The sequence below is a fragment of the Mauremys reevesii genome, linkage group 6 (genome assembly GCF_016161935.1).
Source record: "Mauremys reevesii isolate NIE-2019 linkage group 6, ASM1616193v1, whole genome shotgun sequence".
NCBI lineage: Eukaryota > Metazoa > Chordata > Testudines > Geoemydidae > Mauremys > Mauremys reevesii.
The window spans coordinates 48,666,891-48,693,771 of record NC_052628.1 but is presented as its reverse complement, the minus strand read 5'-3'; the positions used below and the strand labels follow the sequence as shown (position 1 = coordinate 48,693,771).

At 43.5% G+C, this 26,881-nt stretch overlaps 1 protein-coding gene across 1 annotated transcript in view; it reads left to right on the top strand.

Moving 5' to 3' along the window:
- ACOT12 (acyl-CoA thioesterase 12) overlaps nt 1–25,072 on the top strand; it is a 40,850-nt gene extending 15,778 nt beyond the window's left edge. Inside the window, exons 6-15 of the mRNA XM_039543024.1 lie at nt 4,964–5,120; nt 8,322–8,441; nt 10,916–11,066; nt 13,020–13,075; nt 13,500–13,563; nt 14,541–14,624; nt 19,030–19,163; nt 22,555–22,683; nt 23,171–23,297; nt 23,895–25,072. Of these exons, the coding sequence (XP_039398958.1) occupies nt 4,964–5,120; nt 8,322–8,441; nt 10,916–11,066; nt 13,020–13,075; nt 13,500–13,563; nt 14,541–14,624; nt 19,030–19,163; nt 22,555–22,683; nt 23,171–23,297; nt 23,895–24,044 (1,172 nt within the window). The 3' untranslated portion in view covers nt 24,045–25,072. The remainder of the gene's footprint in view (nt 1–4,963; nt 5,121–8,321; nt 8,442–10,915; nt 11,067–13,019; nt 13,076–13,499; nt 13,564–14,540; nt 14,625–19,029; nt 19,164–22,554; nt 22,684–23,170; nt 23,298–23,894) is intronic.
- The last annotated feature ends 1,809 nt before the right edge of the window (nt 25,073–26,881 follow it).

Below are 26,881 nucleotides of genomic sequence, written 5' to 3'. Positions count from 1 at the left end.
TTCAGCACCTTCATAAGAATGTAAGAATGGCCCTACTGGGTCAGACGAAAGGTCTGTCTAGCCCAGTATCCTGTCTTCCGACAGTGGCCAGTGCCAAGTGCCCCAGAGGGAATGAACAGAACAGGTAATCATCCATGCCCTGTCGCTCATTCCCAGCTTCTGGCAAGCAGCATGTAAGCAGCTATCTTACCTTCCATACATTCACACCACTTACTATCTCTGAGGTTCCCTCCAAAATGGGAAGAGTCTCAGCGGGAGATAAAGTCACATATACCTACTAAAAAAAGCTGTCATGACTTGTCTGTGACACAAACAATAAACAAGTGTTTTTCCCCCTACTCCCACAATCACAGCACCTGCAACTGCCAGAACATCAAGGACAGGGCCTCTGTGTACTGCTGACACGCTGGCCAACTTGAAGGAGAGAAAAAGGAAGACGTGGGACAGGATGTCAGAATGGCAGAATCACAGGGGAAAACCAGGCTGGCTATGAGGTAGAGGCTGTACATGAGGACCCAGAAGGAGAAAGAAATGCACCTCTTCCAGAAGATCGTGGCAGTGGCCAAGGACGGTGTTGCAGTGGCCAGGGAAAGTGTGGCTGCATCCCAATCCACTCCACCCCACGATATGTGCAGGCCTCTGACTCAGAATACAAACAGTAGGCATCACTGGCAACATTCCTCTCGGATTTATGTTTTCTGTGGGACACCTTGCTGGCTGTTCAAACCTCTGAGCTTCTCTCACCCAACCCCTTGGCTTCTCCCACCCAACATTAAGGCTTTCCCCTTGCGCTCAGCAATATTGTGCAGAACACAACATGCAGATATTATGGTTGGAACATTTTTAACCTGTTGCTTCCAACCTATTCCATAAACAGCACCATCTGCCTTTCAAAGGCCAAAGGCACACTGGACCACCATTCTGTATGGTGCTCCAATACCCCTTTCTGTTATGAATTCTGCGCCCTGGTGGGGGAGGCAAATGATAGGCACATGGGTTCCATCAGTTGCCCGATATAGCTTGGGAATGCCAGGTGTGCAAAGCCATCAGTAATGTCCTGGGCCCTCCCCATCCTGAAGTTCTCTTGCTAGTGCTGGTCATCTCAGCTCTGCCGAATGATCTTCTCCCATCTATCTACACTGGTTTCCTGGGTCCCAAATAGCACTGAATGCTTGTTGGTGATCCAGAAACTGGTCCTCTTGTTTCAACAGCTTTGCATCGTCCTATTCTTCTGCCTCATCCTGCTGCCACCACTGTAGATTATCCTGCTGCTGCCATAGAATATTCTATTGCTCCCACATCTGCTTGGTGGTGAGACAGGTGGATAGAAAGCTGGCTAGATCATCGGGCTCAACGGGTAGTAATCAATGGCTCCATGTCTAGCTGGCAGCCGGTATCAAGCAGAGTGCCCCAAGGGTCGGTCCTAGGGCCGGTTTTGTTCAATATCTTCATTAATGATCTGGAGGATGGTGTGGACTGCAGGCTCAGCAAGTTTGCAGATGACACTAAACTGGGAGGAGTGGTAGATACACTGGAGGGTAGGGATAGGATACAGAGGGACCTAGACAAATTAGAGGATTAGGCCAAAAAAAACCTGATGAGGTTCAACAAGGACAAGTGCAGAGTCCTGCACTTAGGACGGAAGAATTCCATGCACTGCTACAGCCTAGGGGCCGAATGGCTAGGCAGCAGTTTTGCAGAAAAGGACCTAGGGGTTACAGTGGATGAGAAACTGGATATGAGTTGACAGTGTGCCCTTGTTGCCAAGAAGGCTAACGGCATTTTGGGCTGTATAAGTAGGTGTATTGCCAGCAGATTGAGGGACGTGATCATTCCCCTCTATTTGACATTGGTGAGGCCTCATCTGGAGTACTGTGTCCAGTTTTGGGCCCCACACTACCAGAAGGATTTGGAAAAATTGGAAAGAGGCCAGCGGAGGGCAACAAAAATGATTAGGGGGCTGGAGCATATGACTTATGAGGAGAGGCTGAGGGAACTGGGATTGTTTAGTCTGCAGAAGAGAAGAATGAGGGGGGATTTGATAGTTGCTTTCAACTACCCGAAAGGGGTTCCAAAGAGGATGGATCTAGACTGTTCCCAGTGGTACCAGATGACAGAACAAGGAGTAATGGTCTCAAGTTGCACAGGGGGAAGTTTAGGTTGGATATTAGGAAAAACTTTTTTCACTAGGAGGGTGGTGAAGCACTGAAATGGGTTACCTAGGGAGGTGGTAGAATCTTCTTCCTTAGAGGTTTTTAAGGTCAGGCTTGACAAAGCCCTGACTGGGATGATTTAATTGGGGATTGGTCCTGCTTTGAGCAGGGGGTTGGACTAGATGACTTCCTGAGGTCCCTCCCAACCCTGATAGTCTATGATTCTATTATTCTAAGTCCAATGCAGAATTCATCTGGCTCTGAGTGCCGTAATACAGCCCAAGCATCCTGTGCATATTCATGCCTGCCACCACAGCGGCTCACAGCATTGGTGTGTCTATGCTGGCTGACAGCAACTATAAACAGTGCGAGACAATGGGGCAGAGATAGCGAAAATATGGGATTTAAAAAAATGTGAACCAACATGGCTTCCCACAATTCACAGTGGAAATAATCCCAGGACGTACAATGCTCAGCAGCAAAGCAACGGACCATGGGCTATCCCCAGAGAATGCTATGCCCTCAGTTCGCAGAAAGCTGCCTCCATGTGTTCACGATGCAGATTGAAAACAGAACAGGCATTCTGTGTGCACACTGTTGGGATGACTTGAGTACAGCGATTTACCTGAGGCTCATAAAAGCACTTTGGCTTAAACCCCTTGTGTAGATGTACTCTTACTTTACAGGTTTAGGGTTGGGTTTTTTTGAAGGGTTTTATAGAATTCATTCATACTTCAAGCTGAATTTTGCAGTGGAGAAATAAGTCCAATAGCACCAATTAAGATACACATTAGGAGGAGAAATCCATTTGGCTTGATGCCTATAGCTTTCCAAGAAATCAATAGGAACTATATGCATGTGAGGAGATTGCTCTCAAGAAACAGAAGAAAAATTCTTCAGAGTGATCATCTAAATCCTGGCAGGAAAAATGCAGAGCGCTCATGTGACCAAAAGGAAAAACTGAAGCCTAACTGGTTTCTTTCTTCATCTAGATTTGCCTTTATTTTCCAGACTTATCTCTGTCCTGAAATTACATGAATCGAAGTAGCTGTATTCCCTTTCAAAAACCTGAAATTATTCACAAATGTTAAAGAAACTTTCTAGTATTTACAGTATGAAGTACACATCTTTGTTTATGAACTTCAGTCACAAATAAATTATCTACAGAGAAAAACACCATCTATATAAATATAATACCTGCCTTCACAATTTAATTGGGTTGTGAAGACTCAGGATGGACACTTTATATTGTCATGGTGATACCTTTCTGGTAGAAAACTAAGACCCCCCAAAGAGCAATCAGAAAGTGGTAACATTCAGTCTCCACGGCCTAGCTGCATTAGGGAAATTGTCTAGATATTTTCTACAATTGCACACACCAGTTCAACATCAACAGTGACATATAGAAAGTAAAATAGGATCAAAAAAGAGATTAGTATATGTGAAGATTGTTAGCTTTCAAATATATACAAAATACATCAAGCAAGAAAATGAAGTTTGTCTTGTGAATGCAAGTTATACAACTCCTTAAGTAGGTCCAAAGTGCAAGGTAATCAGACATCCAAATGGCTATTTGATGATTGTAAACCACAGTTTACTAGGGCAGAATCCAAAGACATAATTTGTGTCTCATGAAATCCTTTGGTGCAGGTGTTGGTGCATGCTTGAAATGACTGACACATCTGATACTTGAAACTATTATATCAAGATGTAACTGAAAATACAAAGACTTCTTTTTTTAAATTCAGAACACCTCACAGTCAAGGCCCTGATTCAGCAAGGTACTTAGCACACATGTAACTTTAAGCAGTGACTTCAGTAAGACAACTCACATCCTTAAAGTTATGCATATGCTTGAGTACCTTGCTGACTTGAGACTTAAAAGACTGCGACCTTTAAGTCATAATACACAAGATGCTGGGGGCCAAATTCATCCCTGATGTACCTTCACTGAGTTACACAAGAGTTCAGTTTATCCCTAGATTCTTAATTGGACCTTGTATAATATGAATATTTATGAGTATGTTTACATACCTATGGTGAAAATACACATGTAAGTCCATTGAAATAGTTTCAATAAGAGAATGCTAAGGTTGTATGGTTAAACGCTTGAAAGCTGAATTGGGAAAGTTAATGTTGTGCACACAACCCTAACTCTGCCCCCAGTGCATGGCTATTCACTATAATGCAGTATTTAATGAACACACACTATTTCGCAAGTAATACAGTATAACACGATACAATAATTTTCTACAACCTTAAATCTACATGTATAGCGATTTTTAGTACTGCAAGACATTTATAGCAAAACTATATAATAAACTTTACTTACTTATAAAACACATTGCAGATTAAATAGAGCAAGCAAGAGTAATACTGAAAATTTACTGGCATACATAGGCTGCCTACATTTTCAATTAGGAGAGCTGCATAGCTGTCTGATTCGCTGAACGTGTGCTTTTAACATAGGTTTTGTATGAAGGATGTCTTCTCATCCCTCCAAACAGAATTTGATCTGCCACCAGGGTGTTCTGTTTCTCTCCATTCTGCTTCCTTGGCAGACAAGAGGCTATGATGCCCTTGCACCTTGGCAGAGCGTCAGGCTGTTGCTATTATTGAAAGAAGCAGCAGCCTTTTGGCTTCAGGCACTCCCTGGTGTGGGTTTCTTTCTCCCTACAGACAGTTTTTTAAATTGTACCAAAAGCCGATAGATCCCCACAGTGATGGGGAAAGGGTATATTCCCCTCTTGGGACAGCTAATAACTCTACTCACTTAACTATCCCATTAATGTATTGTTACCATGTTTCAGATAATGTAAGTGATACAGAGGAAGATACTATTTCAACTGATCTAACCCATGTGCAGAGCATTGAACTTGTCCTGCCTCCTCATGCAAACCATCATGGAAATACATTTGGTGGCCAGATTATGGCATGGATGGAGACAGTAGCTACTATTTCAGCAAGGTACTTTTCTATCTGATGGCTTCCTATATGATTCTGAAAAGACATGCTGTGTGGAAAATCAAAAGTACTCCAAATCCACCATTTTAATGTTAAGGTCATCACAGAGGTTAGTTACAAATGAGAAGTGAAAATAAACTGTATTGTGCTCTCTCGCTGTTGAGGTGCAGGGGATGTCTACATATTTATATATAGGCTTTTCTATGGCACTTATTTCCAGAACATCTGAGTGCTTCAAACACTGCTGAGAAATATTGCTATCTCCTCTTTACAGATGGCGAACTGAGGGACAGAGAGATTATGTGATTTGCTTGAGGCTTCAAAGCAAGTCAATAGCAGAGCTAGAAATAGAACCCAGATCCTGATGGCTAGTGCAGAGCCTTGACCACAAGAATATCCTTCCATATATGGTAAAATCCTCTGGCCCAGCATCAATGAAATCATAAAACAGAGCGGCTGCTCAAGGACAGTCTGCAGCTCCCTATGCATAGCAGAGATGAACTCGAGTGTGGCCAGTGGGTCTGAACAATATGAGCGCCACTACCAGGAAGTGTGGATGGACACTGGCATGAGAGTTCTCTTCTAGCCATTGACTCACTATATTATCTTGAGTAGGTCACTTAACTTCTCTGTCTCTCAGTTCCCACATCTGTAAAATGGGAGCAATAATGCTTCCCCAGCATCCTTTGTGAAGTGCTTTGAGATCTACAGATGAAAAGTGCAAAGATTTATTGCTACACCCTGTAGGTTCATTAGTGGCTATGGCCCAACTGAGCAGCTGCTCTGCCTTCTGCCTTTAGGTTGGAGGGTTCCATCACCTCAGCCTTGACACTGGTCTCCCACACAAACAAAGCTTCTCTGTATGTGAGACCTGAATTTCTATCAGAATTCCCCTCACACACCACCTGACCTACTTCATTGCAGGGATGCTAGCAACATTTTTTACTTTAATAATTAAATGCCATTCCTTTTCCTTATTCATGTAATTTTGATTCGTAGCCAGTTAGTTGCACCGATAAGAGATTCTCTATAGTTCTTAGATAAACAGCTCATTTTATTAAAATTAGAAAACGCACTGATTTTACATCAGTGTGTAACTCCATTGACTTCATTACTCCTCATTTATGCCAGTGTACCCAAGACCTGGTCCAAAATATCAGGCTCTGCTTCCCTTGGCTATATCAATTCACAACTAACCTGAAAGTTAAAATAGTTTATCTGAAACTATGAGTATTGAACATAATTTATCAGGTTGAAACTTTTAGGAATAATAGCTCATGGCAGAAACAATATTGGATGGAAACAGAGCTTGTATTTTATGCTTGAGAAATAGCTGCCCTCGCTACAAACCTTTTGTAAGGCAACAATTAGCTCTGACCTTTGTAGGTACCGGTTAGAGTTGCTATGGCCACAGGCTGAGATGGGGAAAGGGGGGAGGGGGAAAAAGCAATACTTGAAGAATAAATTTAAAACACCCATAGAAAGGTTTTTCAAAAGGTTATGTCTCCTTTCTAAAAGTTGTGAAAGTAATTGAGCAGCTCAAAGACAGTACTGCAGTAATTGAAAATCCATTTGAACCAGGGCTGTCCTTTCTGATATTTTATATGACCAATACAAGTATTCAGTGCTTTGTTTTCTTGGAAAATAGATCTTAATATTTAGGAAAAAATCCCCCTTTAAAAAATCACATCCTTTCGTCCCCTTGGTAATGTTGTATCTTTACTGTGAGTGTTGTAAATGAGATACCCATTTAGCATTTTAAATAGGAAGAGCAAATTATGTTTAATGAAATTACAAAGTCATTTAATGTATTAGTCTATTATAAAGATGTTCTATTCAATTAATTAGCAACAGATAATTGTGTGCATTTAACAATGCTGGTACATTAGTTTACAAAGAGTGCAATTGAATTAAGAGCTGAAACTACTACAAAACTGTGTCATTTCTAGGCTAAAAATGTGTAAGATGAAATTCTGTACTAATATATGTATGCTTTTCTCACTGAATTCGACAGGCATTTCCTGCACATTCATGAGGGCAGAATGTGACCCTTTAGAGTCAGGAAATAAATTGAATTGTTATTAATTATCCTGCATCAGCACCTAGAGGCCCCAGTGTGGTTTAGGGCTGTGAAGAACAATAGAAAAGCCCCCCCTACAGGAATGTACAAATTTAAAAATCACAATCCTGCAACTACTTAATCACACGTGCAATTCTAAGTAATCCAGTGGGGCTCCAAAGTCCAATGGGACAACTCAGGTGAGCAAAGCAATGCATGTGATTAAGTGTTTTCAGGATCAGGGCCTAAACTGAGAAAAGAGAGACTAGTGAGTGTAATAAACAACAGAAAGGTATGGGGAATGGAAGGATGAGGTAAAAAAAAATAGAATTTATATTAAATGAATATACCTTTTAAGCCTTGATTTTTAAAAGTTAGGTATTCAACTTTGGATTTCTGCATGGGCAGATGGCCAGTTGTACATCTAACTGGCTTTTTGCATGTTTAGAAACTCAGTTCTAAGACTCAACTTCAGTAGTTGCATGCAACTTTTAGACAAAAGACATATTTCCTTATTATCATTACAAATTAATGCAGGCTGTAGCTGGGTGAATTTTTAATTTATGTTTCACATAATCATATGCTGCACAAAACTATATTACTTTCTGATAAATGTGAAGATACCATCAGAGGTAAAAAGGATGTATGGACTGAAGTTCTTACATAGGTACATTGTCTTTGGCACTGAGCAAGTTTCATTAACTTGAATAGGACCAGATTGTGAACTCTTTACTCACACTAAACAATATCTTACTCCAAAAGTAGCCCTGTTGAAGTGAGTGGAGCTCTTTAAGAAGTAAGGTACTACTGAATGAATGAGAGTAAGGGGTTCATAATCTGGCCCAATATGAGGTTTATAACAAGTAGGCTTAATTAGTTAAATGTTTGTACAGTGCATTGCAAATGAAGCAGCACAATAGAAGTGGTATTATATTTTGAGACCCAAATTCCGTGCTGTTATATAGCTGAACATGCTGTCATTTATGAGAAGTCGAGGGATTAAATTAGGCTTGCATTGTGAACTTCTAATTTGTGCCGACCTCATTACTTTAAGTATGCCAAATAATCCTGGGCTGTACCAATACAGAAAAAAGAATTACAAGACCATATACTCTGTTTTATGTCTCTCCTGCTTTCTCATTCAGCCGTCTCTGTCATTCATATCCCACCTTGAAATCAGTTGATATGTTTAAATTCCGGGGACCCTCCACTGTTGGTGATCGTCTTGTCTTCAAAGCAATAGTTAACAACACATTTCAGAAAAGGTAACACTATCTATGTGCTTGTCTCACTGCCCTTCAATAGCACAAGCCCTCCTGAATATTTCAGACTCAAGCCCTCATTGAGGTTTTCCTTATCAGGTTTTTAATGAAGAAATATTTTCAAAATAGCTCTGCTTTTCTCATTTCAAAAATAGTTTGAAGCTTGGTTTATTGTTTATTCAAATCTAAAAGATCACCCGTACCCTCTAGTGATTGATAGCCCAGTTCTGCAAACCTTAATTACAAGTGTAATGCTAAACAATCCAATGAACTCCAAGTCTCCAGTGGTGAGCTGGAGCCGGTTCCCACTGGTTTGCAAGAACCAGTTGTTAAATTTAGACGCCGGTGTAGAACCGGCTGTTAAAGGGGCCTGCCTGAGCTCCCAGCTGGGGAGGCTCCCCCAGTCCCTCCCCTGCTCCCCCCCCTCAGAACTGCAGCGTGCCGAGCTGCCAGCGCCAGCGTTCTGGGCAGCTCCTGCCGCTTTGAGCGGCAAGGTAAGGGGGTGGGGCTGCGAGCTCCAGTGGGCCACGCGGCATCCTTACATACTGCCCTGAGCAGCATGGTAAGGGGGCTGGGCCAGGGCTGGGAGGAGGGGTTGGATGAGGCAGGGGCTGGGCAGGGAGCGGTTGGAGGGGGCGGAGCTTCTGGGGGGCAGTCAGGGAATGGGGAACGGAGGGGGGATCGGGTAGGCATGAGAGTTCCAGGGTGTCTGTCGGGGTGGTGTGGATGGGGTCAGGGGAGTCAGGGGACAGGGAGCAGGGCGAGTTGGGTAGGGGGTGAGGAGGGACCCTGGGGGACAGTTAGGGTGGGGCGTCTCAGGAGGGGGTGGTCAGGAGAAAAGGAGTGGATGAAGGATTGATGGGTTGCTTGCGGGTTCTGAGGGGGGCAGTCGGGGGCAGGACATAGAGGGGGTCAGATGGGGGGGACAGGCTGTTTTGGGAGGCACAGCCTTCCCTACCTGGCCCCCGCTGCAATTTTGCACCCACGATGTGCAGGGCCAGATTTAGGAATTGCGGGGCCTGATTCGAACAGTTTCAACAGGGCCCCGGCAGGGATGACTTTAAAAAAAAAACATGTAAAAAACTCACCGGGCGGCGCTCCAAGTCTTCGGCGGCACTTTGGTGGCGGATCCTTCACTCGCAGCACTGAAGGACCCGCCGCCGAAGTGCCACTAAAGACCCGGTAGGGAACTGGCTGTTAAGATTTTGGCAGCTCATCACTGGACATTGTAGTCATTTGGACCCTGATCCTGGAGTGTACTCCATGTGGGTACAGGGCTCTATTTGTGTGGAGCTTATTGCAGAGTCCAGGCCCTAGCAGCTGCTTCCTGGTTGCAAAGTTCTTGTTTTGGAAGAGGGAGAAAGAAGGGGAGGGTGAGGACATCTGGTATTAAACCCAGCCAAATGCTGCCTGGAATAAATGGGTACAGCTGCCATAGAAGTCTTTATACCAATTGTGACTGGTTCTAAGTTGGGCAGAATATGAGTGTTAATGAGCATTATTTAGCACAATGAAAGGGCCTGATGCTTGAATTCAGTAAGTCTGCTTTGTACCCATCCTGTGGCATAAAGCAGACTTAAATACAGTTGATACTACCTTCTGAGGATCCTCCCATGGTGGGGGAAACCTCCAGTGACTTAAGGCTACTATAGAGACTCCTACACCACAAACCCCCTATCTGAAACCTAGCAAAGAGTGTGTGTGGTTGCAATACCCCTTTGCCAGGGGGATCCCCAGCTACTGGAATGACTCCTTGCAGTCAGGCATAAGTAAATGACACCAGGGAAGTGACAGTTCCCTAGCCAGCCTGGGACCTGGAAGTCAAAGTCGCTTAAACCCATCTTTGCCCACACCCCAACCCCTGGTCCTGTGATAAGCACTGCTCAGCCAGACCAGAGGCTGTGGCCTAAAAAGGTAGGCGGAAGTGCCACAGGAAAAGCCACAGGAGGGTATAAGTTACAGCAGTCCCTCCTCGAACTTCAGCTTATATTCTGCCATGTCAATATTTCTGGAGCAAATAGGGTCCTGATGGCAATAGATGTAACTCCCACTGCTACTCCCTTTATCAAGGGCTAAATTTGGTCCCCCCAGGACACCAGCTTGCTGTGAGTTACCTTTGTCTTGCACATCTGAATGCCAATCAGTGCAAGTTTGCTCTCACCCCCAAGTCTTCCCCCCCCAGCCCCCAGTTCCCACACTCTGCTCATCAATAGGTATCTAAGCACCTACACTACTTTGCTACTTTAATTCATTTTCTGCCTATTTTAGTCCTGACATTTACCTTACACCACCTTTTACATCACTGCTGAAATATGCCTCTGTGTCCAGATAGAAAACTAATAATTAATTGTTCATATATCCATCACTGTTGTTCCCTGTACCCAAGAAGTGTATAACAGCTCTAGTTATGTTTGTCTCATTGCTGCTTCTGTGTCATTCTGTTGTGGTTAAATAATTCATTTAAACTCTTCTTTCAGTGTTGAGGTTGGCGTTCGTGTTGAGGCCTACAACTGTGAGGAGTGGACCATAGGCCAAGCACGGCATATTAACAGCGCTTTTCTGATTTTTAATGCTGTAAATGACAAAGGAGAGCTCCTCACCTTTCCCAGAGTCAAACCCACTACGAAGGTCAGCTCTTTACATGAGAGAGAGAATGAATATAGAGATGGCTTATATAGTCCAACCCAAAATAATGCATATCACACAGCCAATCACTGTCAGACATTACAGGGAAGTGAAGAGCTAAACAAGGTTATAAACTGAATCACTTTCTCTTCCTCCTCAAGAGGATATTCTGAACTTGAGAAAGCTTGTAGGGTAATTGAACAACTCCTAACTAGCCTGGGGATTTGTAAAGGAAGTTGCTGGAGTCAGGCACCCAAGTCCTATTGAATTTCAATGGGAATTAGTGCCTTTTTCCCTTTGGCTCCTTTGAAAATTCCAGCCCAAGTACATGGATCCCTTAAAGTGGTTCATTGAGCTTTTAAACCTTCATGACTATAAAACTGTTGTTTTGAATATTCTGCTATGATGTAATCTTTCGTTAGCGCTTTTTTCTTTCTCTTATCACAGAATTCCATAAAGTACCAGGGCAGAAATAAAAGAGCTACAAAAATAGTGAATTAATGACTAGGGGGGTAATGACTTTGTAAGGAAATGAGGAGTCATATGCACTCTGCACTAGCCAATGCACTACCTTGCACATTAAACTCTATCTTGTTTCAAGAGGGAAAGCTGACTCCTATGTCAGCATTATCTCCACTCTTCTAAAAAATGCTATGGCACCTTAACTTCAACCAGAGAAGCAATGCTTCAACTAAGCAGCAGCTCACAGGGCATTAATTCCGTTTTTTCTAACAGGAACAGAGTACCAGCTCTGAAGCAGAAATAAAAAAAGAAGCTGCTTTCTACTGCAATTGAAGAAGAAAAAATATGCAGACTAACAGACTAAAATAGAGGATTAAGAACATAAGAGAGGCTGTACCGGGTCAGACCAAAGGTCCATCTAGCCCAGTATCTGTCTACCGACAGTGGCCAATGCCAGGTGCCCCAGAGGGAGTGAATCTAACAGGCAATGATCAAGTGATCTCTCTCCTGCCATCCATCTCCATCCTCTGACGAACAGAGGCTAGGGACACCATTCTTACCCATTCTGGCTAATAGCCATTTATGGACTTAGCCACCATGAATTTATCCAGTCCCCTTTTAAACATTGTTATAGTCCTAGCCTTCACAACCTCCTCAGGTAAGGAGTTCCACAAGTTGACTGTGCGCTGCGTGAAGAAGAACTTCCTTTTATTTGTTTTAAACCTGCTGCCTATTAATTTCATTTGGTGACCCCTAGTTCTTGTATTATGGGAATAAGTAAATAACTTTTCCTTATCCACTTTCTTAGGTGCGATATTTTCAAAAGCACCTAAATCACACAGCCCAATCCCACTGACATTCAGTGGGATTTATGCTCCTAAATTACTTAGTTGCTTTTGAAATTTCTATTCTAAATGGAATAGCAATGGAAGAAAGTAGTGACTGAATAGTCAGTTTGAGGTGGTGATCAAACCTATTGTGCAGTGCTCACTTCTAATTTTTCATAATGCACTGCCCTCTGCTCTCCAACTCAGACATATACTGAAGCAGTATAGAAATCCCTCAAATATTGCTTTCCATGTTGTGCACTGTGTAGAAGGTTCCTTGGATTAATATTTTATCTAAAAGGTGGCACTTTTGGCAAGTACAGAATGTTTAGCATTATACTTCTCTATTGCTCCTGGGCAAAAGTCCATGTAATAACACTATGCTACTAAAATACTCCAGACTGGTACTTAGATTATTTTTGCTATGTGAAGGGATACATCGCATTTAAAAAAAAATTGATCAAGTTCATACCTGGGGAAATTCCATTGTAATAAGTGTAGTAATTTTGGGGGAGAGGGGCTTAAATAACATAGTTTACATTTGGTATATGACAGTGTCCTTTTTAATAAATAATTCTTAATTGTCTTTTATTTGCACAACATTCTCGAAGTAGAATGTATCATAATTCAAGCAGATTATTTCTGTTTTGTTTTGCTTCTTGTGAAGGATGGTTTGAGAAGATATCATGGAGCTATTGCACGCAGAAGAATTAGACTAACCAGGTATGAATAAATTTCAAAGGTAACTTGGTACTATCTTTCCCTGTGGAAGAAGTGAACTTTTTTTTTTTTTTACATATACTGTGCTCATTATTTTAAGTCTTCTCAGATGCAATAGCTATTGGCACCTAGCATTTCTGGACCTGATCTTGTTTGTCTAAGTCATGATGAAATCAATGGCTACTATTCATCTGAGTAAGTCAAGAAATATTTGGGCTTTCTTGTGTGTTCCCCATCCTTTTTTGGGAAAAAAGAGGAGCTAATGCTTACTTAACTCACCATGTTGTTGTGAGGATTAATTAATTAATATTTGTAAAGCATTCAGATGATGCTGAATACTTTGCAAGTGGTTGTTGTACACTGAAGGAAGACAATGAACACTATTTGTTTTGTTTTGACCTCTTTGTATACATAATATGTATTTCAGAAAATACATCCTTTCCAATAAGGAAGACACTCCTTCCTCTGATCTCTGGGATACAAGCAACCAGGTAATACTTACATCATCTGAATTCATCCACATACATAGTCTGAGAGGTGCATATGGACATTTTGGATATGTCAAAACAATGCTAAAGATCTGACACAAACAATTAGCATCTTAACTTGACCTGCTGTACCTAATATTGGAAGAGTGGGTAAATGTGTACAATGTATGTGTAGCAATACTTACGCACAGTGGGGTGAAGTAAGGATGGATTAGTAATACTGACCCTGAATTTCCATGATTTTGTGTATTTATACAAATCCCTAGTGTTATTTTATTGCAGAATGTTCAGTACGAAAGTTTTTTTTTAACCCCCACTGGTTCCTTGATGTTGTATTAGGTCCTTATAATTAAATCTAAAAGTAAATAAATAATAATTGGAAATGTATAATGTAGGAAATGATTTGCCATTGACTGTGGCAGCACTGGAGTGTGTTACCATCAGAGTTAGAATTCTGTGAATGTAGCAATTTTTTTCTGCAGAAAAGTAAATATAAACAGACAGTAGATCTGAACAAACTGAATGATACAATTTTTTTTAAATGAAATTGAAACGTCTTTAAAGATTCTTGCATTGTTTGTTCTCTTTTTACCACTTCCAAATATCAGCTCTATCCTGGACATGTACCTATCCAGTGTTGTCAAACACAAGTAATAGGCATCCAGTCCAGATATCCACTCCTCTGATTGCACCTTCTGTTTTCAAGCAGTAGAGGGTTTCTTTTTTTGCTCTATTTTATCCATCAAAGAAAGCCAAATTAGTGTTTTTAATTAGGGTTCTTTTGCCATCAGCCATGTGAAAACACAATCCAGCTATTGAAAGTATTTAATTCGGAAACTAATGGACTGTGTTTTCTGGAAGACCACTTACGGGAAAAAAATCCATTTGCCTGGTTTGTGATTCTGGGGTAACTATGGTACAGAAATGAGATTCTCTTTTATATCAGCCCTTCATTTTTAATAATATATCTTACATTTCAGGCATACTTGAGTTACAGCAATGTAGCCACCCTGACAGTGCTGGCAACAAAATGTGGATGGGAAATAACCAGCACTCTGGATAATGTAAGTACAGAATTGTGGAGCAGTTGCATGCCAACTTCAGTAACATTTGGAGGGCCAGATCATGCTCACCATTAGAACTGGGCAGACAAAGTGTATTCTGTTTCATGAATGATTATGATATTTCAAAATCTGGTTTAGTTCTGATTAGGAAAGGAAAACAAATTTTTTGAAATTCTCTGTGAGTGGGAGGCAGCATCTCCTGCCTGGTGGTTAGAGCCAAGGCAGCAGTTATGCTCAACGGTTTGTCTCCAGTAGCATCCTTGCCTACTGGGTACAGCTCATAGGCATCTGCCACATGGGCTGTTGCTCCACTTCATGGGTGCGGCTCACAGGAGGGGTAGGGAAACCCAGGACCTCCCATTCCACTGGGGTTCTGACCCAGGGCTCTCAGAGGCTGTCCCTCGTACTGCATCCCAGCTGGCTTCCGTTCATCCATGGGGAGTGCTGCCTTCTGTGCTTCTGGCCCTGGTCCCAGTCTCTGGGAGCGGCAGCTCCCCCATTCCCTGGCTTGGTGGAGGAATCAGGTCACATCTTTCCCTGGAAATCAAAGAGCACATCCTTCTCCCTGGCTTGCCAGCATCTGAGTGAGCTGTCTGGCAGTCTTTTAAACCCTGCCTCTAACCCGAGCATGCACAGGCAGAGGGATGGGGCCCCTGAGCCCAGAGTGCCTCTTAACCACCTCCTGTCCAAAGGGGTTGATACATTCCCTGTCATATTCTCCAAGAAAAGGGAATGAAGCCCTAGCTTCATGAATGAAATCTCATCTGGCAGGCAGCCCTGGAGGCATGAATCCTGGAAGCTGTGGGCTCCCCAAATCTGAGGCAGTCCAAGTGCAAGCTGCTCCAGAGCTCTGGACCCTGAAAGCCCTGGGCTTCCCAAATCCAAAGTAGTCTGTGTGGCGGGCTAACCCTGGGCCATAAACCATGTTATTTCTGCAACAATTAGTCTTCTAAAATAAATACATGAAATATTTTACAACCATGCACCAGAGGTAAAGCTTCCTTTTCAATTTGGGCATAGTGGCATTCTGTTTTTGCAAGAGCCCTGGATGCATATGCCTCCAGTCTCCAATACTCATCATATTTTTGTAGCAACACAGCCCTTATGCTTTCTTTGGAGGCATCAGTGGACAATTAGGTCTGCCTCCTGCTGTCAAGATACCTTAGAACAGGGTTTTTTTGAATCAGTTGTTTTAAATTACCAAACTCTTTGTCCAGGTTAGCATGCTTTGTCCACTGGTTATTCTTTTGAATGAGTGCACAGAGGTTGCTGGGTTCTGCAGCTAAATTAGGTTTAAATTTACCAAAAAAATCATTCATCCCTATGTTGCATCTTGTGTTCTGGTAAGATCAATACATCCCCCTTATTCAGTTAACCTTTTTCCTAAATAGGTTAATTTCTCTGAGCCTGAATTTACATTTTTGTTTATTTAGCTTCAGGCTTTCTGCTTTAGTCCTGTCCAATGCTCTCTTTAACCTGTAATTCTGATCCTCTATTGTGCTTTTTTCTGTGCCTTCAATTCCCTCAAATATTTGCTGCACATTTCTATGAAAAACTTCTGGAGCAGATTTTAGACCAAATGGTAATCTGAGTTAGTAATATCTTCCATATAGTGCTCTTCTCATGTAAGGGAATCTGCTAGAATCCAGACAATGCATCTAAAGTAGTAAAATACTTTTGCGCCAGTTATATCTTTTACCTTCACTTGGTACACACATACCTCTAGTAGGAATGAGTTCTCCATTATAAACTTTCAATTTAACCTGTTTGCTCGCCATTTTTTTCCATGTTTTTTCTTTAACCTTTTAAAACTAATATCTGAAACAATATTTACCAGAGCACCAGTGTTGAAATGTAAGAGTCCCATTAGTCTATAAGGAAACTGTCCATTCATCTGTTTTTTCCTCTCAAGATACAGCTCCTAGATCAGTAGTTTTAAAGCTTTTTTCATTTTTGTACCCCCATAAAAATTTCTTAAGGGGGTGTGAACACCTTTGGACATCTTAGACATAGTCTGTGAACCCCCAGGGGTCCACGGACCACAGGCTGAAAACCACTGTCCTAGATGAAACTCCTTTTTCTGTTGCTGTCCCTGCTCTCTTCTTGGATTACTGCAGCAGCATGCATGCTTTCCTCTTCTGCAGCTGTTCATCCTAGTGGCAGACTTTGGCAAAAGGATTGTATTTCTTACAAATATTGCAGTTCTTCCCAAAAGCTGGGCAATGTTGAAGTCTGTTTTTATCCACACCTTGTGCAGTCCTTGAAGATTTCCCTTGCAAACTATCGTGCTTTGCTTTTTTCAGGCTTCTTGGTGTTTTTTATTCTGTACTGACTTACTGACTGCCAGTTTTTTTCTCTTTTGTCACCCTATCCAGAGTGGCAGTGTCCTCTTTTCCTTCCATTATTATTGTTCTGTTTTGAGTGATTGCTGCTGCCTGACACAGTCTTTATCCAAAGTGAGCTCTGTGTCATCCAACACTCTTTTTTCAGCTTTGGAGCTTTAATTCCAATTCCAAGTTGATCCCTTATAACAATCTGTTAACTGTCCATTGTTGCAGGTTGAGTTCATTAGCTTCAGCTCTGTTAGGAATTCTTCAAAGGACACTCCTCTCATTTTGTCGTCTTAGGTGAAACTTAAACCTTCCAAATGTTTTACTCTTTTAAGGTATACAATATTCTTCAAACGTCTGCCTGACTTAGTTGCATGCTATAAAAGACATCCACTGCCTCAAGTCCTGAAATATTTAAGGAGATTGCTGTTTTCTGCTGGTCTTCTTTCTCACCAGAGCCAGCTGCTTGCATTTATATATCAAAACTCTGTTTGAATCCTTTCCAGGAGTCTGCTGAATTACCTGAGAATTTCAATGCCTTGGGGGCTTTTAGTTGGTCCCTCTCCAATATGACTCCTTTACTCTTTCACCACAGTCCTCTTTTCTGTCTTCTCTTGTACCCAGCTGGTACCATATATTGTCTTGTGAATTCATAAGGAGAAACTCTAAGAATTAAAACTGAGTTACCTAAACTAAAGGAGAGCCATGAGCTCCTAGCTGTGCGCCTGGTGGAGCTGCCACTAGACTGCTTCCAACCCCTTCTTACTAACCCCAGTCTATTTCCCCCTGACATGTGCTCTGCTCTTAAAGGCACAGTACATACTCCTAAGAGTGAAGTGGGCTGTAGCCCACGAAAGCTTATGCTGAAATAAATTTGTTAGTCTCTAAGGTGCCACAAGTACTCCTGTTCTTTTTGCAGATACAGACTAACACGGCTGCTACTCTGAAATTTAGTCTGAGTACTTCTTCCACCTGGCTTCTCTAAGGACTTGTCCACATGGACGCTTAGAGTTGGGGTGTGAATCTGCAGTACACTGCCTGATGCGCACTAAGTTTCTGTGTGGAGAGCTCTAATACAAACCCAGACCAACATGTACATTTAAAGAAAAACAAAAGCAAAAGCTTACTGGAACAAAATACTCCACTGCACACACAGTTCTCCTCCTGGAGAGAGGATGAGAGTGAGAACAAACAATACATGTCAGGCATTAGCCATGTGGCTTCATACACTACTGAAAAGTGCTCAGGTATTTAGAATATTTTTCCCTGTTCAAGGCCCAGGGACAGGATGGAATTCTGGGCCAATAACAGCTTTTCAATATGACTTTTAAGTCCAATATCCTAGGTCCCTGCACTTGGGTGGAACACAGGGGATTTTTGAGGGGGCCCAGGGTATGGCCCTTTGTTTTGAATAGGTGGCCTGAGCATCTGGGGGCCTTAATGAAGAGGCTTTTTTTCTGTACCAGAAAAGGGTGTCCTGGTGTTTGTGGAAATCACACAGGAAGTGGGCTCCGTTGAACACCCTGAGACCTGTTTAGGGTGACCAGATATCCCATTTTTAAAGGGACAGTCCCACTTTTTAGGACTTTTTCTTATATAGGCACCTATTACCCCACCCCCATCCCATTTTTTCACAGTTGCTATCTAGTAACCCTATGCACAGTTGGCCTGGCTTCCTCAGTAGAGAAATACCAAAAAAAAATTAAAACTCTTAAAATGTTTGTGAAACAGCTTTTCAATACTATAACTGGCTTATACAGACTATATGGTGACATGGGATGTGAGCTTGTATTGATGCTTATGACTCATTCCTTCATCGCTCATGAGCAAGTCAATTACTCCCAGTTTATGCAGTTAAACCCCTTAGTACTATATCACATCACCATGTATTATCCTTTTCTTCATAAATGTATACTTTTTAATGTAAGAATGATTTAGAAACTAATCTTAAATACTCATCTGCATCTCACTGCCTGTCAGACATATGTTGCATGTTCTCTTGCCAAGTAAAAAGCTGATGAAGTTGTCCATTTATGTTCATTCTGTATTTTTAAAATGCTCTTCATTCATTTCAGATAAAAATATTCACACATGAGGAGAGTGATACCTTGTCTGTCAAGGTAGAAATGCAAGTGAGGATACCATCAAATCTAGCTTTCTTCCTTTTGTCTGACTTCAGACTCCGCAGGCAATGGGACAAACATTACTTGTAAGAGCAGCTCAATATTTTTTTTTCTAGCACTATTTGACTCTGCTGTTAACTAATCTTTTCAGATGCTATCACTTTCTTCTGGATTAAAACTGGGATTGCCATGGAGTGACAAGCAAAGGGGCTGGGCCAGAGGTTATCCTGTATGAGAGTGAGCAAGTTTCCATGCCCTAAACATGGTGTATAGTAAAGGGTTCAACATTAATCGTATAGGCTAATAGTGTATATTCACAGTGCAAGAAGCAAGGCAGAGCACTCCGTTAGAGTCTGCTCTAATTAAACATGTTTATGCGGTGTGACCAATTCACAGTGTGACACAGCTGAATATAATGTCAGAGATCAGGAAGCTTATAGTCATAGCCTCCTAAATGCCAAATCAATTTTATGTTTTTTTAGAGTAATTCTTGTCTTTTCTAATCCAAATAAACTCTGTAAGCTGTTTATTTTCTTAATATCCCTGACAGAGAATAGAATAGGAAATAGTGGGAGATGATATAAAACAGGTGGATGTGGTACCATTTTAATTAGGTGTGTACATGCACTTAAGGAAAAGGAGAGGCTTTTCCAGTGATTCATTGTATCTTTAAAGGTTTTTATCAGAGGAGAAATGTTCTGATTATGCTCTGAGTGGTGCTTCGAAGGGACTTGCAGGCCTGCCTGGCTGAGTTTTGAGCCCAACAAAGAGGAAAGTCTGAAGAAAAGTGAAAGTCTATGTGGCAATATATCCAGAGCTTCAGACTTCTTATAACTAATATATAGCCTCGAGAACTGGCCAAAATGATCTATTGGCTCCACAGTATTCAGTCATTAGGAGTAGAAATAAAGCAAAAAATATTGTCTGCCTAAAATGTAGGTTTGAAGATTTACTCCTGAGGGAATTCTGTGCCAAAAATTAAAAATGATGCACACGATATTTTAAAATTCTGCAAATGTTATTTGTCAATAAATAAATGTGGCTCCAGCATGTCAGTGGGGAGCACAGGCCATTGGCTGCATTGAGGTGGGAGATCACCCTGAAGCCCCCATGTCCTCTGGTACAGGGCCTCAGCAGTGAGGCTGCACCTGACCCTGACATAGTACAAGGGCCAGGCCTGCCCCAAAAACACCCCCGGGGCCCTGCCTCTCTGCCACAGGCACACCTGGTGTGGATGGGCAGGCTCAGCCCAGTGGGATCCAAGTGTGGAGAGGGTTAGTGTGGGTGTGGAAGGAGCCAGCTGTGAGGTGAAAGGTTTCTGTGTGGGGCTGCGGGGCAATCTGGGTACGGGTGGCTCAGTGGGAGATTTAAATCACAGGGGCTCAGTGGGAGGTTCCGGGTGCAGGGGCAATGGGCCTCTGCAGGGATCCAGGTGAAGGTGGTTGGGGCTCAGGAGAGTGGATCTGGGGATGGAGAGATGGGGCTTGGTGTGTGGGGGAGTCTGGGTGGGACGGCTCAGTGGGGGTGTTCAGGAGCTGCAGGAATGGTGCTTGATGGGATGGGGGTCCAGGTGCAGCTGGCTGGGGCTCTGTGGGGTGGGGGAGGCTCGTCAGAGGGGTCCGGGTGTAGGGTTTGTCAAGATGAGGGGTTGATGGGTCTGCTTAACGGGGGAGCCCCAGCTGCTGCTGAGGAGACACCACATGCCTGGCTCCTGCTCCCCCCGGCGATTTCCCCTAGCCCCTTTTCTTCTCTATCTCCCTCTCCCCTCATGGCCACATTCCTCTCTCCCTGCCCTATTCCACCCCATTCCTTCCCCAAGGCTTCTTCTCTCTCACCCCCCTCGTCCTCCCCCATTTCTCCCACCCCTCCCCCCTTGCCCAGCCCCACTGCAGGCACGCACTGTTGCACAGAAAACAGGAAGGCTCCCAGCACACAGAAGGGGAGCATGACTGGAACTAGGACCCAGGAGGTAGTGTTCAGCTGCAGAGTCAGTGAAGCCAAGATACAACCTCCTTCAGCTGGACAGCTCTGCACTTGCAGAAAGCAGGTGCGGGGGGGGGCACTGGCACATAACCCTATGTGCCCCCCCCCATGCCTCCAAAAAACTGAACCCATCGTCCTGCCCCCCTGCCCGTGGCTTCCCTGCCATTTTCTGCAGGGAAGCACAGGAATTCTTCGGGGGAGGGGGGCGTTTTCTGCAGGCACGCAGTCATGCAGGATCCCCCCAGGAGTGAGGATTATGTTTTTATGTTGAAATAAAGGTAAATCACTAAGGTAAGTGGCTAGCGGCTCTAAGAAGAGAGCAAGTAAGGATACCCTGGCAGGTGGCTAGTCCTAAACAGTGCACTCTTACATGTGCAACTTTGAATAAAAACTAGTACAGACGCGTTAGGATGAGAGTATAAAATTTTGAGCCACTGGAGGACTACATCATCTCATCCAAATTCATGCAAAACATCAAAGAGAATGTTCCAAGATGCTCTGTCACATGCTCTTTCTGCATCTAAAAAGACTGAAATAGATTCAAGTTTTGAGTGTCTGGAGGCCCACTGCACTCCAGGGACATAGCAGGCAGCATTGCAGGCAGAGCGGCCATTCTTTAGAAAGTCAGTTTGATTTTGGCCCACAAGTTTCAGGCGAAAATGGTCTAGTCTTGCATGCAGTCTTTCAGCCAGTGTTTTAATCAGGGAAATAGATCTGGAAGGGGACCACACTCCTTGGTCTTTGACTTTCCCAGGTATGTTAAGATAGGGCAGGTGGCCAGATGAGCTTACACGGAGCTCTTCGGGGCTGGGAGATGTCCTCAGAGTGTCACAGCTAAATACAAGGTGGAACAGATTGTTTAGCATCGGTAATTAACACATATTTCAAGGGAACCAGTCAAGGTAAAGTGGCCTGTGAACACCCCTCCAGTCATAGGGGCAAAAGGCAGATGGGGGAAGAAAGGCAACGGGAGGGGAGGGGAGGTTGTTAGTGGGTTACAGATTGTTGTAATCAGCCATAAATCCAGTGATACAGGGGAACATTTAGATACCTAGAAAATAGTACTGAATGCAGTTTGATGCTTGTCCAAAGAAGAACTGACAATATGTGAGAGAGTTGCTTGTACTGCTTTGCTCCAACACCAGCCGGTCCTGGAGCTTTACTTGATTATTTTTAGAGCGTGGGGGGCAGAGCCATAGATGAGGCATTGCAAAGAAGAAGGCTCTCACTCTGTTTCATCACACCCCCATTCTTTGAGGACTTGCTGTTTGGCCCCCTTTTGCAGAAAAGTAACGTTATTTGTGGCACAAGCCCAATTGAACTGCAAATTAGTTTCCAGCCTAGTTTTAACATGCCCCGAGTAATCCAAAGAAAAACTGAACAGCCTACATTAAAATGGTAAGGTGTTTTCTGATGCAGTGTTTTTTAAGAGAGCTTATTGCACACTTCAGGTGCTGAACTGTCCTGACTGTGGCATGTTAAATGTACTTGCAGAACTTGTGAGGTCATAGAGAACGTGAATGAAGATGAGACGATATATCACATTACATCGCCATCAGTGAATGGAGATAAACCCAAAGATTTTGTAGTTCTTGTGTCTCGAAGACAGCCCTGTAAGATTGGGTGAGTAAGCGAATTTCAAGTTTGGCTGGTGTAGAACCTTTGGAGCTATAACTCTTTATTACCATGCATATCTAGAAGACAGGTCCGAGACTAATAAATGTAGTGAAGATATTATTGCAGCCCATAAGAAGTTGGGTGGACTACTGTTTTGGACCATCAGCTTTATGATCTTCACCTGGCACTGTTTGTCAGTGGTCTTAATGAGCAATTTGAGGATTCACTGCAACCCCTTTGCGTACACCTGCTGGTTAGACACAATAGGGGCATGCACTCCCTCTCATAAGCTTGCCACTCCAAATCACACTTAGGGCTCTCATTTCTTACACGGGCCAGCTGTGGTTGAAACTTTAATTTGTTTAATGTTTTAATAGAAAATATGTCATATTTATATGGTTTAAAGACAGTAAACTACATTTAGTATAGTTCAAGTTATTCATATGTATTTTTTTACAGCTTGTTGAAGAGACTTGGTTTTTTTTCCCTACAGTGACCCTTACATAATAGCTTTGAGGTCAGTTACCCTGACATCTGTTCCACCTTCTCCAACCTATTGCAGAAGTGAAATCTTATGTGCAGGATTCCTGGTCCATAGTGATGGCAACAACTCCTGTACGGTAAGTAGCTTTACAAGTCACAATGGTATCTGCTGTCCCTCCAATATTATACGTGCATCAGCTCATTGAAGTGCACTGTCTTAAACAGGCCCGTGACTCAATGGCAGGAATCACTTTATTCCCAAATTTGCTTAAACACTTGAATTCCTGTGGATATTAAGATGTTAAATTATAAGCATTACACTGACTTTGAGAGTAAGGAACATCTGTGTTCACTTTGAAGGGAAGGTTACTATATAAGAACATATACTTATGAAAATGTTTGGGTACCCTTACTGGTCTAAGGTGCCTTTCTTCAGCCAACATTTGTGTTAGTAAAACAAAGGTATTTAACGAGTTAGAGATGATGGAACAAATTCTGCTCTCTGCTATGCTGCTGTATACATTTAGCACATGGTTGAGCAGTTAGGTGATGTGGGGCCATTAAGATCACTAACATACTTTTTAAAAGGTGATGATTTTCCAGTTAATATTGCCTTCACAATGTTTTTATTTTTTGTATTAAAATCCTCTCAGGGACTGATACTGATAGAGATACTGAGAAAATGACCTTCACGTTCCCCAAGTTTTGAGTTTTTCATTTTTAATGTTACCCAGGTGTCTTACTTTAACCAAGTTACCTCTGGTGTTCTGCCTTACCTTGCTGCAAATCTCACTGGCTCATCAAAATCCATTGAGGACACCGCTTCTGCATGCATCAGGTTCTTGGAGATGGACAGTAGCAAGATTTACAGTATTTTGTTTTAAGTAAAGTATCAGGGGAGCTCTAAAGATTATCAAAAAATTTTAAGTGCTGCATGCAAACATGAGGATTCTCAATATCTATATCATCTACTACAGTAGTTCTCAACCAGGAATCTGGGGCCACCAGCAAATTTTAGTGGCGGGCCGCCAAGCAGGGGCCAACATTAAACTCACTGGGGCCCAGGGAAGAAAGCCAAAGCCCCACCATACAGGGCTGACGAGTGGGGCCCCGCCATCCGAGGCTGAAGCCAAAGCCCAAGCAACTCAACTTTGCAGGGCCCCAGGCAACTGCCCTGCTTGCTACCACCTAACACCAGCCCTGGCTTTTATATGCAGAAAACCAGTTGTGGCACAGGTGGGCTGTGGAGTTTTTATAGCATGTTGCGGGGGCCGGGGCTCAGAAAGAAAAAGGTTGAGAACCCCTGATCTACCAGACTGAAATATTTACTTTAAGCCACACACCTCATTGTCAGCCCTGAGCCTGAGAGAATCTGAGCACTCACAACTCCCACTGATTTAGGAATTGATTAAAAATATGAATCAATTTTAAATATAATGGAGGCAAGTTCTTATTTATAGCGCTCACTTGAATTTGGTGGAGTTGCCCAGGCATAAATGAGGACATAATTTCTATTACAAACACCATTTTAGAAGGGCCTTTGGGGGAAGGGATAGCTCAGTGGTTTGAGCATTGGCCTGCTAAACTCAAGGTTATGAGTTCAATCCTTGAGGGGGCCATTTGGGGAACTGGGGTAAAAATCTGGGGATTGGTCCTGCTTTGAGCAGGGGGTTGGACTAGATGACCCCCTGCACAGTCCCTTTCAACCCCCCTGACTCTATGACACTTCTAACTCAGGTCTAAAAATCTGCTCTGGTCTATAGCAATAGTAATGAAGCTTACATCCTTTGTAAAATGCTGTGAGGTCTACCGATGAAAAGTGCCAGGGAAGCGCTGGGTATTAATATTATGATAGCTTTGAAAAAATATAGAGCAATAAATAATAAACTATTTTGGCCATGTTAAATTATAGACTTAAAGGAATGATGGTTTCAGAGGCTTTTTGTTCTAAACTGCTTTGAGATTAAATAAATGGAATACTATTGGCAGTTAGTCCTTAGTCTGAATTAATACCTTTGGATGGATTTAAAGAATAAAAGTTCAGGAATTATGTTGGTGCACCTCAGGATTGCATTAGAGCCGAGGTGGGCAAACTACAGCCTATGGGCCACATCCAGCCCGTAGGATCCTCCTGCCTGGCCCCTGAGCTCCTGGCACAGACTAGACCCTGGCCCATCCCCCGCTGTTCCCTCTTCCCCACAGCCTCAGCTCACTGCGCCGCCCGCACAATGCTCTGGGTGGCAGGGCTCTGAGCTCCTGGGGCAAAGCCCGGCCTGACCTGGTGCTCTGTGCTGCACGGTGGCATGGCTGGCTCCAGCCGGGTGGCGCAGCTGCCTGTCCTGGTGCTCTGGGCAGCACAGCTGTAGCACCACCAGCACTCCAGGCACCACGGTAAGGGGGCAGGGAGTGGGGTGGTGGGGGTTTGGATAGACAGCAGGGGAGTTCAGAGTGGTGGTGGTCAGGGGGTGTGGATAGGGGTCAGGGTGGTCAGAGGGCAGGGAACAGGGTGGTTGAATGGGGGTAGGGGTCCCGGGGAGGCAGTCAGGAAGGGCGGGGGGGTTGGATGGGTCAGCAGGGGGCAGTCAGGGCCAGGGGTTCTGGGGGTTGTCAGGGGACAGGGAATGGGGGTGGGTGAGGGTTCCAGATAAGCCATCAGGGAACAGGGGTGGTAGGATGGGGCAGGAATCCCCCAGGGGCTATCAGGGGGCAAGAAGCAGGGTGGGGTCAGATAGGGGGTGGGGCTGGGCCATGCCTGGCTGTTTGGGGAGGCACAGCCTCCACTAACCAGCCCGCCATACAATTTCAGAAACCTGATGCAGCCCTCAGGCCAATAAGTTTGCCTGCCCCTGCATTAGAGGCTGATGCTTTGGTGCATTCAGACCTTGTGAGCCGTTAATACCCTATCCAGCACCCACTGAAGTCAATGGAAAGACTCCCATTGATTTCAACTAGAGCTAGATCAAGCCCTCAGAAAACAGGGGATAGTTACTGGTAGTGTTACGGTACCTCTGTCCCCAGCTCCTCTGTTGGAGGTAGCAGAGATGGGAGGGCAGGGGGAATACAAGGGAGCTGGTTACTGCTCCCTGATCTTCATGCCAAGCTTTATGCCCTGAGCAGTTTAGAGCAGCCATGGGGCTGTCTCATATGGGCTGGCTGGCAAGTCTCCTAAGGAGCTGTCCAGCAGCTTGGGACAGTCAGAACACACAGTACTTGAACCACCTCCCCACTCCCACCATGTTGACAGCTGTAGGAGAATTTGGCATAGGTGCCAGCTACATCAGCTCTGGGCCTGATGGGATCTTCTCCCTGCTAGGAAAATCCCCATCTTCAGACATGCAACCAGTTTCCACCCCATTTTGCACTATGGAACAGGAGCTAGGATCTGGTCTCCTAATACTAATTCAGATTGCTTTAGTCACATAGACTCCTTTAGGCCTCTTTATAGCCACTCCACTGACATATGAGAGTCACATTTTCCAAAGTCACCTAGGCCCAGCTCCTCAAAAGTATTTATGCACCTCACTAATTAGCTTTAGAATATGGGCCCTAGTGACTTTTGAAAAATCAAACTGAGAAGCCCTCAGAAATGTTACCCTTAGGCTCATCAGTCATTTAGGTGGTTTTATCCCTCACCCCCATCATACACACACAGCTGTTACACTAATTTGCACCCCCTTGCACAGTGACAGAGGATGTAAGGAGTCTACCTGAGTGCAAGACA